The sequence below is a fragment of the Danio rerio genome, chromosome 13, assembly GCF_052040795.2.
Source record: "Danio rerio strain M-AB ecotype USA chromosome 13, GRCz13ab, whole genome shotgun sequence".
Lineage (NCBI taxonomy): Eukaryota > Metazoa > Chordata > Actinopteri > Cypriniformes > Danionidae > Danio > Danio rerio.
In genome coordinates, this window is record NC_141033.1 from 43,974,931 (window position 1) to 43,992,860 (window position 17,930).

General features: G+C 33.9%; 1 protein-coding gene across 5 annotated transcripts in view; it reads right to left on the reverse strand.

The window, feature by feature from the left end:
- The window catches only part of pcdh15a (protocadherin-related 15a), a 406,352-nt gene that overhangs the window by 209,554 nt on the left and 178,868 nt on the right, over window positions 1-17,930 (reverse strand). For all 5 annotated transcript variants that reach the window (XR_015504985.1, XR_015504984.1, XM_087277644.1 and 2 more), the window contains 3 exon segments: window positions 12,042-12,161; window positions 10,237-10,347; window positions 5,403-5,573 (listed from right to left, as the gene is read on the reverse strand). Coding sequence is in view for 3 of the 5 variants with exons in the window: in XM_087277644.1 (XP_087133770.1) it covers window positions 5,403-5,573; window positions 10,237-10,347; window positions 12,042-12,161 (402 nt within the window). In the remaining 2 variants the exon portion in view is untranslated.

Sequence of the window (17,930 nt, forward strand, 5' to 3'; positions counted from 1 at the left end):
CAAACAAACAAATAAAAGAAAATGAATCAGAAATTAAAATAATAAAAAATAGAGAAAAAAGAAAGAAAAACTAAGAAAATAGAAAAAGAATGTAAAAACTGGAAATAAACAAATAAACAAACAAACAAACAACAAAAAACAAACAAAATCAATAAATAAAAAACAGAAAAACGAAAGAATAAAGAATGAAATAATGAAAAATAAAAATAAAATAAAATAAACAAATAAATGAAAAACAGACATAGAAAAAGTGAAAGCTGCAACCCATCTCTGGGAAACATCCATGCACTCATACACTACAGACAATTTAGCCTACCCAATTCACCTGTACCACATGTTTTTGGACTGTGGGGGAAACTGGAGCACCTGGAGGAAAACCCACGCGAACGCAGGGAGAACATGCAAACTCCACACAGAAATGCCAACTGACCTAGCCCAGGCTCGAACCAGAAACCTTCTTGTTGTGGGGCGACAGCACTACCTACTGCGCCACTGCATCGCCCAAGAAAGAATTAATGCATATCTATTAATTGTAATGTAAAAAACATAAAGAAGAAAATAAAAAACCAACAAACAAGAACGAATGAATGAAATAAAAATAAACAAGCTCAAAATAAAGAATGAAAGAATAAAAAATAATCAAAAAAAGAAAAACTGAAGACAGAAAAAGAATGAACAACAGTAAATAAAAATAAAGAATGAAAAACAAAAGGAAAAACGAAAATAAATAAATGAATAAATAAATAAATAATGAATGAACAACCGGATCAATTAACAAGCGTTCAGACAGAAATGAAAAATATTGATTTTAAATCAGTACAAACACATTTTATCATTCATTACACTGAGAAAGAGACAGAAAGTGCAGACACTAGACAATGATGAACCTTTCTAGTGTCCATCTGTTTTTACACACACTTACAAATGGAGTGCAGAGAAGCAGATGCATTGGACATGAGAGTAGCAGTACATCAACAGAATGAATGGAGGATGTACAGTAATACCCCAACAACTGCATCTAATCTAAACATCACTTCTGAAATGTCTTCCCTCCCACTCTAATCCTAGTAAATTTGAGAGATTATCAGAAAATGGCAGTACAAGACAAAGAGACACTGCCTCTGTAAAAATGCAGAACTGCAGCTTGAAGAGTGCAAAAAGAGAAAGTCAAAAGGCTTGAAATGAAGCAAATGTGCAGCACATTTATTCCGTGCAGAACCTGCAAGCCATTTGGGAGCACAGCGTCTGCACTGGGAAACATTTTTTGCATAAATTACCACACAAGCAAAGATCAGCCATACAGTTGACGTCTAAATTATTCGATTTCCGATTCTTTTTCAAATATTTTCCCAAGTGCTGTTTAACAGACCAAGGAGATTTTCACAGCATTTCCTGTTATATGTTTTTCTTCTTCTGGGAAAAGTCTTAATTATTTTAGTTTGACTGGAATAAAAGCTGTTTTTAATTAAAAAAAAAAATTCAGGGTGAAAATTATTAACCCCCTAAAAGAAACCCTTTACCTTTTTTTTTTAAAAAAAAAAGGATTCAAGCATTCACAATTCCGTTAATTCAGACAATATTGCTAACAAATCTAGTTTGCAGCTCAAACCAGCAAAAACAGATTCTCTTTAATATTGTCGTTCATTTGTCTTAAACAATCATTCATTCATTCATTTTCTTGTCAGCTTAGTCCCTTTACCAATCCGGGGTCGCCACAGCGGAATGAACCGCCAACTTATCCAGCACGTTTTTACGCAGCAAATGCCCTTCCAGCCGCAACCCATCTCTGGGAAACATCAACACACACACACACATACACTGTGGACAATTTAGCCTACCCAATTCACCTGTACCGCATGTCTTTGGACTGTGGGGGAAACCGGAGCACCCGGAGGAAACCCACGCGAATGCAGGGAGAACATGCAAACTCCACATAGAAACGGCAACTGAGCTGAGGTTCGAACCAGCGATCCAACAACCTTCTTGCTGTGAGGCGACAGCACTACCTTCTGCACCACTGCATCGCCTTGTCTTAAACAATTACACCAAAATAAATCAAACTCTGGCCTAACCTAACTCCTATCCTAATAAACCATACGCAAACTCACGAATTTTACTTGGGCTTAGTCTCTATTTCAGAGGTCGCCACAGCGTAATGAACCACCCCCTTTTCCAGCATATGTTTTACACAGTAAATGCCCTTCCATTAAAAAACCAAAAACAAAAAACAGTTCTCCATCAAACAAGGCTCAGGAAATCATTTTAAACTTCAATTTTGACTTCAACTGTGTATGCCGGACACTCTTGATTTCTCTCTCCTCAGAGGTCTGTCCATCATCAGGTCTTGGCTTTGATGGGTGATGAACCTTGAGCTTTTATGCTGTTTTGTCTCTACTCCATGTCCCTGATCTCATTCAATCTGTTCCAGCAAACTTTCATCATCCGCTTCTTTTTCTCTTCTAAATCCAACTTTTCTCACCTTTCCTGTCCCTGCTGTATGAGTCTCATCTTTAGCCAGGCACGGGTCAGAAGAGCAACGTATGTGGTGGAGAATATGAAAGGAGTGACATTTAAGGGTTGACAACAACACAATGACACAGATGCTATAAGCTGCACAGTATAAGATCTAAACAATGTCCAGTGAAGGGGTCAAAGTGTCCTAGGGATGCACCACTATATATATATATATATATATATATATATATATATATATATATATATATATAAATAAATAAATATATATATATATATATATATATATATATATATATATAAATAAATATATATATATATATATATATATATATATATATATATATATATATATATATATATATATATATATATATATATACATACATACATACATATATATATATATACATATATATATATATATATATATATATATATATACATATATATATATATATATATATATATATATATATATATATATATATATATATATATATATATATATATATATATATATATATATATACACATATATATATATATATATATATATACACACACACACACATACATACATATATACATATACATACAATGATATATAAGGCAGCTTAAAGACGACTGTCAGGTATGAGTCTTTTCAAACTTCAACAGTGTAAAAATCTTGATGGTTCTGTGGGTCTCGTCTATTCAAGTCAGGTGATAGGCTGGACCATTCAACAATTACATTTTATTTCTCTAAAAGCATCTGAGAGCTTCCTTGCCTATGTTTTGGATCATTGTATGCTGAAATGTCCACTACATCTTCATCATCCTGCCAATGCAGATGTTGGACTGAAGCAGCTAATATTCATTTACACTGATGAAGGACAGAGGGTTGCTGAAGAACTACTGAGAGATTTCAGCTGCTGTCTGGGCTTTCACTGCCTTTCTACACCTTCCTTCTTTCATTTGTTCAATACCTTTTTACTGCGTCATTTCATTTTATTACACATAACTTCATTTAAAATCTACTTAGACTTCTTTGGTTATCAACATCTGGTAAAAATTTCAAGTCAACAGCACCTTTAGAAATACGCATAATTTTTTCAGTGTTTTAAATATTTAATAGATAGAACATTGTGGTGAGCAAAGAGAAGGGAAGGATGAGCAAAGGACCTTGAGCCAGGAATGGAACTTATGTTGCTGTAAGCACCTCAGTGCTATATGTTGACTGCTCTAAATTTATTAAACAAATTTGTTTTCAGTAAAACTTATATAATGGAGAAAAAAAAAAACTCCCAGCTACTGCCGTTGTTTGGAAATGACCTTATTTTAATATAGTCAGTCGTGAACGAAGGTTGGCCTGTCTAATGCTTGAAACTCCAGGGCTGAAAAGGAGTCCCACTCCGGCCCTGCCCCTGTCTGCTGCAATTTTACTTTCTTTTCGTGCGTGACACCTCTACATCCTCTGATAACATGCCAGATCATTTACCCCGATCTGTTCCGGGACCTCTCAATTCACAAATTAAGCACTGGGTATCAGTTTCAGCCCCCCAAAAATCCATTCATTCATTTATTTTTCTTTGGCTTAATCCCCTATCCATCAAGGGTTGCCACAGCGCAATGAACCAACAACTATTCTGGCATAGGTTTTACACAGCTGATGCCCTTCCAGCTTCTACCCAGTACTGGGAAACATCTACTATATACACTCATTCACACCCCCCCCCCCCCCACACACTTACACACTACAGCCAATTTAGCTTATTCAATTTACCTATAGCACATGTCTTCGGACTGTGGAGGAAACCGGAGTATCAGGAGGAAACCCATGCCAACATGGGGAGTACATGCAACTCTACACAGAAACGCCAATTGGAACAGCCAGGACATTCCACTTTTTAGACTATAAAGACTCAATAACAATGATAGAAAAGACATTTATAATACTATTTATTAATGCAACATACATAAAAATAAAATAAAACACACACACACAGACACACACACATGCACACACACTGTATACACACCTGGGTAAATAAGCAAATCTCTTATTCCTGTAGTCTATTAAAAATATACAGTTTTCAGCAAATTATATATTAACAAAAACTATGAATAATTCAACAACTCCCTTAATGTTTCACAAAATTGCAGTTTTTTTTTTTTTACCATTTCTTCAATCATGAAACACGCAACCACAGTGAGCATAAGAGAGTTCTCTTAAAAACATCCAAAAGGAAAATCCTACAGATCTCCAACTTTTTGAATAGTAGTATACATCAGCCTGTCAGTGAATGGTCCATAGGCTTGCTGTGTGAATCTGAATTATTAATGCGCATACAGTGCATAGTTTCTTTCTTTCTTGATAGTTCACAGTCTCACGCACATCCCCTGATCTCAAGCTCTCAAGTTTTTTTCAGACTGTGCTTTTTCCAGCCTTAGGTGGGTCACAGGTGAAGTGTTTCAGTCAAGTTAAGACATTTTCCCAGCTTTATTTTTACCAAGCCATGCCACACACTGACATATTCATATATATATATATATATATATATATATATATATATATATATATATATATATATATATATATATATATATATATATATATATATATATATATATATATATTAGAATAAAGTGCAAGTAAATCCATCATAAACCCTAGAATCCAACTTTATCTTTGATATGCAAATGTCGAATGCCTCAATGTGATCAAAACTTGACTACATGAATAAAGCAAGTAAAAAGGCTTTACTGTCAGTGGTCTGGAAAAAGTTTCTACACACCCTGACATGGCTTTTTTCAGTTTTTCTAAATATATTAATGGATGAAGTTTGATGGCATTGAATGGTTGCACTTTATCATAACGTTACGTAGTGTAACTATGCATTTAACTAAAGAGTTTCAGGACCTTTGTCGTTGTGTCTGTGTTTTCTTACTGGGTCTGTGAGCTCAGGAATAGCCACTCGGTACGTGACGGGGTTACAGTCCTGCGTGTTGTTGACCAGCACACACGGTAGGAACATGGGGCCCAGGTCATCTCCATCCAAAACATCCAAAGTCAGAGTAGTGGTAGCTGTGCGCCGCGTTCCTGGATATGGAGCCCGGTCCTGGACAATAAAGAAACAAAAGTTGACATTTTAATATAGATACAAACCTTTAGATACAACCTTCGGATAGAAGATAGAACACATAGAGGGATATGGTAACAATAAAAACAGTGGATGAGAAAAAATAGAAAAGTTATCATATCATATCATGTCATATTAAAAAACAAAATAAAATAAGTCAAAATAAAATAAAATACGTTGTAGAGTAAGAGAGAGGAGAAAAGCCGGAAGCCATGAGCAGATGGGCAATGGCTTAGCTGTGAACCACCAACTGAAGAGTGTTGTGGTAAGGCTTGAAACACTTAAGGTAGGCTGGGAACCACCCGATGACATGTATTTGTAGAGAAAAGCTGTGTTTACATAGTGAAGTAACCAAAAACAGCACCAAAATAGGTGTGTCAATACACATTCAATTACATGAACACATTTGCCAGCTTGTTTTCTTTAATGCTAATAATTTCTTTTCTTTAATTACTAATGCTAAATACAATTATAATAATAATAATAATAATAATAATAATAATAACAATAATAATAATAATAATAAGTTTATTTATTTTAAATTTTTTTTGTTTTATTTTGTTGTATTTTTTATTTTTGGTGCAATTGGTACTGGGTCTTAATATTGTAGTTACAATTTTTGTCTATAAGATCTTGAGTGTCATTGTTTTTTCTGTACCTACATTGAAAAAAAATATAAAATTTTTAAGGTAAGTGGTTGCAAACATTTTATACAAGCTGAATTTAACAAATGTAAATGTAGCAATGCTCAACTGAATTTGTCTATTCTTGTTTGCAACAATTTGCAATAAACCATTTTTTTAGTGTACTGTAAAAAATAGTTCTGAAAGGAAAAGAGAGTAGCGTATAAAACATTTAGAGCATTTAGAACATATTTTGCGCACACACAAAAAAATTTAAATAAAACCTAATAAAACGAACAAAAAATCCATAAGCACGAACATAAACTTTCAACAAATTTTCAGAACTTTTTAAAACTAATTAAGAGAGAAAATCTTAAACACATATGTAAAATATGAGTTCTGATGCTAAAAAACCTCTAAATGCTCTATTAAATGTTCTCCCAAAATTAGCATTTATTTCAGCCTCCACTGTTTATGTTCAGTTATTTCCCTTTAAAGGTAATAAAATAAATAAATAAATAAATAAACAATTCATGGTCATATACACAGTCACATACAAAAAATAAGAATTTTGGAAGAAAGTGGCACGGTGGCTCAGTGGTTAGCACTGTCGCTTCACAGCAAGAAGGTCATTGGTTTGAGTCCCGGCTGGACCAGTTGGCATTTCTGTGTAGAGTTTGCATGTTCTCCATGTGTTTGCGTGGGTTTCCTTCAGGTGCTCCGGTTTCCCCCACAGTCCAAACACATGCGTTATAAGGGAATCGAATAAACTAAATTGGCCGTGATGTAATCCATTGCTAAAAAAAAAAAAAAAAGTGAAATAATGGCCATTAAAATACAGAAATTTACTGTGAAACAACAGACGATAAATTACAGAAACTTACAGGAAATTGAATTGAGGAAATTTCTTTAACTTTACGTACAATATTTTATGGTAAATTTCTGTAATTTAATCGCGGTTATTTTACAGTAAATTTCTTTAATTTTACGCTTAAAATTTGTAAAATTACAGATATTTCTTACAGTGTGTGTGAATGAGTATGTATGGCTGTTTCCCAGTACTAGGTTGCAGCTGGATGGCCATCTGCTGCATAAAACGTATGCTGGAATAGTTGGCGGTTCATTCCACTGTGGCTATGAAATAGAGACTAAGCCAAAATGAATAGATTTTGGAAAAAAATTTCAGGCAGTTTTTGCATCTGCACTCTTCTACTATTATAATGTACTACACGTAATGATTCTAACTAAATTTCAATAATCATGGTCTGCATTTAATGTTAGTTTTTAAATAATAAAATCTAATGTGATTCTGGGGTTGAGCATTTAATCCTCCAACAAGATTTCAGAGAAAATGAGAAACAAACTCAGTGACAACCCCATCCCCTAATTTTTAACATCCTAAAATGATTTGATTTTCTTCAAGGAGAGCTGTAGACGCCATGATGTAAGGCATTTATTTGAGTCATTTGGCTCTATGAAAACACACTCAGGGCCTTCTGGGGTCTGGACACCTCAACGGGCTGCTGTTCCAGACGGCTTTGGGCTAGTTGTGTATGCAGCTCGTGTGAGGTAGAGGGATGCATTTGGAAGTGAATCAGGATGCCAGTTATTCAGTGACAGATATGGGGAGCTGCCTGGAATTTTAAAGAGCGCATTGTGCAAAACTGGCAACCGAACAGGCTCAACAGCGCTTGACCAAAGTTTCAAGGTTATATTATTTTAATCTACCGGAAAGGTTACAGAGTAAGTACTTATTTAGCAGGCATATTTATTCAGTGTGAACGCGGCTCACTCCTTGAACCTATAACCTTTCCATTACTAGCACAACTTAATGCCTATTTTTAGGGTTGGCTTTACTTTATGGAAATATTATGGGGGAAAAACACAAAGTACATCACATGGGGAATGCTGCTAAATAAAAAGGCTGTAATTTTGATTAAAAAACAAAAATGTTTATAATGATACAACATAAGTGGACAATGGTATTGCTTGAAAGCTGAATTTTGAAAACATAAGATTTATTTATTTAATTTTTTTAATTAAGATTTTAATTGTAATTTCAAATTTAAATAAAAAAATCTCAGATACAAACTAAAAGATGCAAATTTCTCAAGTATAATTTTGAATAATAAAAAGTATAATCATTCTGAATACTAAAATATATTTTGTATAATAAAAGTATGGCATTTAATCTAATAAATCAAGTAAAATAAACTCAGATTTGCAAACTTAAATCAAATTAAAAAAATGTAAACTCACAAGTATAATTTTTCTAAACTCACAAGTATATAAAACTTACATTTAATATCACAAAAGCAAAATAAAAGCCTAAAATGCAAGCTCAAAAACTCTTGTAAAAGCAAACTTAAAAAACTCTTCTACATATATTTGCAAGCACAATATCAAGATACTTGTGTAGTTGCAAATTCTCAAAACGCAAAAATAAAATTAAAAATCCTTATCATCTACGTGCAACTTCAACCTCAAATTTCAAAAGCAAATTCAAAAAAGTCCTAAATGCAAACTCAAACATTTGTATAAATAAATTTGCAAGTGTAAATTTGAACTTAACACACAAACTCAAATAAGAAAACTCCTAAAGTCAATCTGCATAAATATAAAACAACTCTCTATGGCAGATACAACCCCCCCCCCTTCCCAAAAAATAAATAAATAAATAAAAAATCTCATATGAAAACTAGCAAGTGCAAATTCAAACACATCGATAAATTCACCAACATAAATAAGCAGCACAATTTATACTTCAAGGCAAACTCAACTCATAAATCCAATCAAACTAAAACTGAAAATCTCTCAAACATTGAACTGAGAACTCAAACTTACCTATGCTAACATAAAAAACATAACTCACACTCACATAATTCAAACTCAAAATCACACTATAAATTCTCAAGCAAAAACCAGCCAAGCACAAATTCCAACCCCTAAACACAAATGCAAAATCTAATACACTCCATAACGCTAATATGTAGACTTACAAATGCAATCTTGTACTAAAGCCACAAGTGCTCTTAAACACTTGCAAACTACTATACACAAATAAATAAACAAATAAACAAATAAATAAAATACATAAATTTATAAATAAGTAAATAAAAGCATGAATAAATTAATAAAGAAAGAATAAATGAATAAATAAATTAAAGGATGATTGAACTAATAAATAATATTAATAACAATAATCATAATAATAAATAATTAAATAAATGAATTAATACATAATATAATATAATATAATATAATATAATATAATATAATATAATATAATATAATATAATATAATATAATATAATATAATATAATATAATATAATATAATATAACATCCAAATAAAACTAAAAAAAATGACTAAATCATTATAAAATAGAGTAAAAAATAGATGAATAAATATATAGACAAATAATAATATTTAAATAAATAAAAAGGAATGAATTAATAATAAGATGAACATAACTAAATAAATAAAAATCAAAAATGAATAAAGGGATAAAAAATGAACGAACAAACAAATAAACAAACAAACAAACAAACAAACAAATAAATAAATAATATCTAAAAAAATAAATAAATACAATTTATAAAATAGAATAATAAAATAGCTAAACAAATGAAGGAATAAATGCATTAAGAAAGAAAGAAATGAATGAATAATAATAAATAAACAAATATAAATAAATAAATAAATAAATAAATAAATAAATAAATAAATAAATAAATAAATAAATAAATAAATAAATAAATAAATAAATACAAGCAAGGGCACATCAAACTAAAAGCCACACACTCTGTGATTTAAAATGTTTAAACTTTATGCCTTGGCCAGACAGCCTTTCCATAAGAGCATTATTGTTAACAATTTTAGAGTGACTATCTGTGGTAATCAAAAGCCTGTCAAAACAGCTTAAGCTGAAACAGTCCTCTTAAACGTATTACGAGAACAAGAACACTGAGAGAACATCCAATGACAGTGAAGGATATTTATGTGTTAATAATCTTACATTGGCCTGGACTATAATTAGATATCGAGTTCTCTCCTCGTAGTTCAGCCGCTCTGCCAAAACAATGTTACCAGACAGCGTCCCAGCAATCCGCACCGTCCTGTTTGACATCTGAGAGGGACACAGAAGAAGACAGATTTTAAATAAAACATCAGTCTGCATGTTCAATTTTGCTGAATAAAGTCTACTGTTTCTCATATATTGATTTGTTCATTTAAGTGCCGTCCCACAGAGGAAACTGGTGGCAATTGTGACATTAGTTTTATATAGTATGTCACAACTCACACTAGTGAAGTACTACACTTCTCACATTTTTATATCTATCACAAATACACTTACCGGCCACTTTATTAGGTACACCTGTCCAACTGCTCATTAATGCAAATTTTTCAATCAGCCAATCACTTGGTGCATTTAGACATGTAGACATGATCAAGCCGAACTGCTGCAATTCAAACCGAGTATCAGAATGGGGATGAAAAGTGATTTAGACGACTCAGAATGTGGCATGGTTGTGGCTGGTCTGAGAGTTTTAGAAACTGCTGATTTACTGGGATTTTCATGCACAACCATCCCTAGGGCTCACAGAAAAAGGTCCGTAAAAGAGAAAATATCAGATCTGTGGGCACAAATGCCTTGTTGATGCCAGAGGTCAGAGAAGAAGGGCCAGACTGATTCCAACTGATAGAAAGGCAACAGTTACTCAAATAACCACTTGTTATGGTATGCAGAAGAGCATCTCTGAATTCACAACACTTCAAAACTTGAAGGAGATGGGCTACAGCAGCAGAAGACCACAACAAAGCTCAACAAAATTGGACAATTGAAGAATGAAAAAACGTTGCCTGGTCTGATTGAGTCTCGATTTCTGCTGCGACATTCGGATGGTAGGCGCAAAATTTGGCATCAACAACATGAAAGCATGGATCCATCCTGCCTTGTATCAATGGTTCAGGCTGGTGGTGGTGGTGTAATGGTGTGAGAGATATTTTCACTTTGGGCCCATTAGTACCAATTGAACACCGTGTCAATGCCACAGCCTACCTGACTATTGTTGCTGACCATGTCCATCCCTTTATGGCCACCCAGTACCCATTTTCTGATGTCTACTTCCAGCAGAATAATGCGCTATGTCATAAAGCACGAATCATGTCAAACGGGTTAATTGAACAAGACAATGAGTTCACTGTACTTAAATGGCCTCCACAGTCACCAGAGCTCATTCCAATGGAGCACCTTTGGGATGTGGTGGAACGGGAGATTTGCATCATGAACATTTAGCCAACAAATCTGCAGCAACTGCGTGATGCCATCATGTCAATATGGACCAAAATCTCTGAGCAATATTTCTAGTACCTTGTTGAATCTAGGCCACAAAGCATTAAGGCAGTTCTGAAGGCAAAAGGGGGTCCAACCCAGTACTAGTAAGGTGTACATAATAAAGTGGCCAGTGAATGTATATGTGCAGTAATTAATAACACAATTGATATATTTTTACTAATCAAGGCAAGGTTACAAAACTAAAATAAAAGCAGGAAGTCAAAGTTTTACAACTGCATTATTAAAAGCAATTACAAATATTAAAAAAATGTCAAAACAAATGTCAAAACTATTAGCCTTCCTGCTCTTTTTCAAATATTTCCTAATTGATGTTTAACAAAGCAAGGATTTTATTTTATTTTTTACAGTATTTCCTATAATACAACACCACAAACAGAAGGCACCTGGAAAACGCTGCTAAATCATTAATCACAATGAAGAAGTTTAGTGTAACTGCAGAAGCTCTGCCTGATCAAATGAAGTACCGGGTCATTTGGGTTATACTGAATGGCGTATTCAATCTGTCCGTTTGGTCCGTCGTCAATGTCCGTGGCTCCATTGTTTCCTGAGAAGCCGGTAAAGATAGTGGTGCCAACAGGAGTGAGCTGCAAAAAACAAAAATGATAAATAAAAAAAAACACATGAAACATACATCAGACCCTGGCGATACGCGAGTGTAACAATACAGCGACTCTGACAGTCCTCAGATGTGACCCAGCAGATGGTGTGTGTGTGTTTGTGTGTGTTTGTGTGTGTTTGTGCGCGTGTGTGTGTGTGTTTCTGTTGTATCAATCGAAGACACAGGCACAGAAGAGGTAGAAAAAAATATACAGAGAAAAGGCGAAACAAAGAGAAGACAACAAAAAAGCGGAAGTCAAAACGGAAAATGAGAGACAGGGAAAAAAACAATCATGTCTGAACATAAATACACTCACTACTGATATTAAAATAACAGGCGGGTCATTCTACAACTGCGGTGGCATTTGCATTTGATGTTTTTTTTTCTCTGTTGATGTTCTTTACGAATTATTATTTCGCAGAACGCCTCATTACGTGTTAGGATTTAAAAAAGGCATATTCAGTGAAGTGGTGTTACATATAATTGAAGGTAATAGAAAGCAATAACACCCATGACAGGAAATAAATTAATAAATTGTTTGTCTTGATGTTTCAAACACAAAAATTAAGATAACACTTTAAATTTAAATGGGTGTTCATACGACTGTCATGGGTCACACTTTACAATAAGGTTCATTAGTTAGTGTTAATTAATGCATTTACTAACATGAACAAACAATGAACAAATACATCTACTGCTGTATTTGTTCATGTTAGTTAACGTTAGTGAATGAAAATACAGTTGTTCATTGTTAGTGTCACGGTTGCAGGTTTGTGCGCTCTTCCGGAGTGTCTGTTTGATCATGTTGGTTTGTTTTTGTTCTCCACGTGTATCTTTTTTGATCACGTGTGATGACGTCACTCTGCTGGCTTGATGAGCTCGCCAGCTGAGGCTCATATTCGGGCCTATATATGGTTATATATATATATATATTAGTGTGCTATTCTGTCTGTGCTTAGGATCTAAGGACTGTTTTCTGGACCCTGTTTCCTGCCTGATTCCTGCCCGATCTCTCCTAGCACTAGCACTACTTTCATTCCTTGCTTTTTGTTTGACGGTGTCAATAAATATTATTTTTGTTAACTCGCACTTGGATTCACCTGAACATTATTTTATACGTGACAGTTAGTTCATGTTAACTCACGGTGCATTAACTAATATCAACAAGCATGGACTTGGATGTTAATAATACATTAGTAAATGTTCAATTATGATTAATAAATGCTGTACAAGTGTTGTTCATGATTAGTTCATGTTAGTAAATGCATTAACTAATGAACCTTATTGTAAAGTGTTACCCTGTCATGAAATCTTTAGAATCACGACATGACAAATGCAAAGGATGTGATTGAGATTTTAGGCATGCTTATGTGTCATAAAATCTCATTTGCTCAGTTATCACATGTTGGATGTGTAAGCTGAGAAAATATTATATACTTTTCCTTGAATGCTAATGAAGGACTACTGAGACATTCCAAGCATGGGATGGGTCCTCCTGGTGAGGCAGAGTTCCTCACAGCTCTGATACACATCTCTGCCATTTGCTTACAGTAACCATGTGCTCTTCACCATACACAATTCATCTGCTTGTGTTCTTCCTTCAGAAAACTTTGTCATGTTTGGTGTCATTTGACAGTTTATGACTTCAGTGTTGTAGTGATGAAATCAACAGAGACATTGATTAATTGTATTTCAATCTACAATATATTTACTATTGTTGGGTCATGGCCTGAGGAAAGTATGTTAATGTACTTCTCCCCCACTTCATCTCTTCAACTTTGCTCTCACGTTCAGCTGGTTTTGGGGGTTGGTTTTTCACTCATGTTTGACAATGCTTTGCTCAGGGTATAATAGGGAAAGGTAACTGTTGATCTGGGAGAATGGCTTTTACTCTTTTTCTCCCGCACACCAGTGCGTAGCCTCATATGCTAACAAAGGCAGTTTCACTGTCTTTGTTGCTCAGCAGTGCATATGTTACACTGTAAGAAAAAAAAATCATAAAAAAAAAAGGTCAAATGACTGGCAGCTACGGCTGCCAAACAAAAACCATAAAATTACGGTAAAATGTCTTTGTTAAAAAAAAGTGCAAAAAATAATAAATCTACCGATATTTTCATTAAAATGTTTACAGAAAAACACTGTTATTTTACAGACTTTTCCTAGATTATTATGATCAAACATCATCAATAAAGTGACTGCACTAAAAGTTCAAGAGAAAACAATGTTATTTAAAAGAATTTTCCCTAAATCATTACGATTAAACACCTTTAATAACATGCCAAGACATGCTCATGATCGTAATTTAACAGTTTAATTTTGGATCAAAAATATTTGGAAAAAACAACAAACGAGATACAACTGATTAAAATTCTCACAATAGTGTTTATGTAAAACATGTAGAGGTTTAAATAATATAGAATGATTCAGTTACAGATCTTAAATGAAATGGAACTTTAACATGAAGGGGACGCTGACAAATGAGTGCAGATCCAAAGGCAAGCAACAGTCAACACAGGGGCAAACAGATGTAACATTTTGCAGGGAATCCAGAGTCATGGTCAAATAACAGGCAAATGGTCAGTCCCGGCAGCAAACAACGTAAACAATTAACAAACAAAACAAGGCAAAAGAAGAGAACCACGTCATAATGTTCACAGTAGCAGTATAACAAGACTAGACAATTGGTGCATGCATCTGTGCTGCTTTTAAAGTGCATGTCATCAGTTCATAACGATCCTCCGACTGTGTGTGTGCAATTAGCGGAATCTGAAACAGGTGTATGTGAGCACTCTTGGTGTGTTACTTTATTAAATGGATTTGATCGTAATAATCTAGGAAAAGTCTGTAAAATAACAGTGTTTCTCTGTAAACATTTTAATGAAAATATCTGTAGATTTATTATTTTTTGCACTTTTTTTCAACAAAGAAATTTTACCTTAATTTTATGGTTTTTGTTTGGCAGCCATAGCTGCCAGTCATTTGACCTTTTTTTTTTACGTTTTTTTTTTTTTTTTTTTTTTACAGAGCAAGTAATTACAATTTATTACTTTAATTTGACGCAATTTTAAATGTACTTAAAAAACAGGAAAAACCACTGTAAATAATATGTCATTTTTTTGTAAACAGACAAATTGCTGTTATTTGTCATTACTTATATAGTACATAAAATAACAGTCAAGCCGTTAATTTACAAATAATGTTTGTAATTTTTACGAACTTTTGAATATAATTTAAAATAACAGAAAAAATACTGTTTAAATAATACTGTAATTTCCCTGTTTAAAAAACACAAATGTCAGTAATTTGTCTTAAATAATAAAGTAACTAAAATGAAAGTCAAACGTTTAATTTAGAGAGATTGGTTGTCATTTTACTAAGTTTTGAATATAATGTGAAATGACAAAAATTTACTGTAAAAAAATTTAAGGATACTTTCTGTAAAATTAGTTTTTTTTTTACAGCTAATTTCTTTATACAGTATGTTAGTTTGTTTCATTCTAATGTCTCTATATTTGATCATGTAACTTAATAAACAACTTTGCCTGCTTTAAGCTTTGAGATTCTTTCTCTTTATCAATGATGATAACAACTTTAATGGAGTCAGATTAATTACAATGGAGTCAGATAAATAATGGATTTAAACACGCCATCCTTCAACTGCTTTCTGTTTCCGATTATTGGTCCAGAAGAGCAGCGTAAGCTTCAAGCCTTACAGATGTTTCAAAAGACAATAAAGGATAACACTTTACTTAAGGGGTGTTCATAAGAGTTTCATGAAACCTTTAGAATCATGACAAGACACTCGATGAATGTGATTGAGATTTTAGCCATGGCTCTAAGTCGTTTTTATTCGCTCAGTTATGATATTATAGATGCTTCACAACTTGACATCACAACCAGATTTTGTCTTTACAAATCTTTTCTTTTTGTCAGTACAACTTGACATTACCAAGACAGCAAAACATCTGTGAAAAATATTAATGGCACAATTATGAAGGCCTAATGACAGTCATTTTTATGATATATTTATGACAAGCTAAGATAATGAATAGTTGTGATGTATTTGTTTATGTCAAGTTGTCATGACAAACAACGTCATTGTTCTTTTAAAATTACATAACTGAGCAAATGTCACTTAATAACAGTTGTTATAAGCATGAATAGGCAATGCAGTGCCGCAGTAGGTAGTGCTGTCGCATCACAGCAAGAAGGTCGCTTGGTCACTGAACGTCGGGTCAGTTGGCGTTTCTGTGTGGAGTTTGCAGGTTCTCCCTGGGTTTACGTGGGTTTCCTCAGGGTGCTCCGGTTTCCCCCACAGTCCAAAAACATGTGGTACAGGTGAATTGGGTAGGCTAAATTGTCCTAAGTGTATGAATGTGTGTGTGTGTGTGGATGTTTCCCAGAGATAAGTTGTGGCTGGAAGGGCATTCGCCGCGGAAAAACTTGCTAGATAAATTGGCGGTTCATTCCGCTGTGGCGACCCCGGATTAATATAGGGACTAAGTCGACAAGAAATCCAATGATTGAATAAGCATGAATAAAATCTCAGTTACATTCAAGACATATAATGTCATGATTATGAAGATTTTATGTCAATCTTATGAACACCTCTTCAGGGAAAGTGTAACAAAAATAAATGCTAGCATTAATTGCATGTCATTTATTAGCTATATATTAAATTCCTCGCTCTAGATGCTTATTCTAGAATTGATTCACTTGTTTTACATTTATAAATGATCTAAAAACACTAGATTTTAATACTGAATTCAGTGCATCAGATGCATTTTGCTACCTAGCAAACAAACACACTCACATTCTGTTCAAAATAAAAATACAAAAAGTGTTATATTTCTTGCTACTACAGCTTTTTTAAACACTTGTTTTTCTGTAATACTGTATTTGATTTATTTTTTCAGTTGCGACCAAAATTGTGCAGTGCCCGTGTAATTAGACGGTGTAAATTCACAGTACTCTGAGCACTTTCCTCTTCTTCCCACACCAGAGATGAAGTCAAAAACATTTTCTGGAAAACAACCTGCCGATCCGGTGCTAATCAGAGGTCGTTGTGAGCATCCCTGAGGTCTGAAATTCACACATGAAACCGCTCTCTCGTTTCTCTCTCTCTCCCACACACATGCTGTATCAGCCTGCACTGCCTCTGGGCTCCAAATCACCCAGAAAACCCATGAAGCAAGACACGGCCCTTCTGGATCAAAAGCAGCTCTCGTGATCACATCCACCTCCAAATACACACAGCACATCGCCTGGTATTCAAAAAAAAAAAAAAAAATCAAGTCACTTTTATTTAATGCTTTAAACCATGAAAATGGTCTCAAGGCAGCTTTATAAAGAAAACAGGCAATAATCAAAAACTCTAATATATGAAGTTTAGTTCATTCGACACATTCAGTTTCACATAAGGTTGCTTTTGTTCTAGATTGTTAAATTATGAATCAGTTTAATATAAGTGTCATTGTTGAAAATAAATATGTACTATAGATCTACCGACCCCAATTAAACAAATCACAGTTGACATTAAGTTAGTTTCTGAAAATGTAGTCCCGCGGACGTTTTTGGAGACATCGAATTATGCAACCGGAGGTACCTATGGCTGCATTTCATTTTTTAAGAGAACGCTACGGGGTGGTATGACATCATTCCTTTTCGCATTTACCGGCTGACCGCTTACCTCTGTGTGGAGGACTTTCCCGCTGTAACCAGTTTATCCAGTTAGCTCGACGACCGGGTTCGAGTC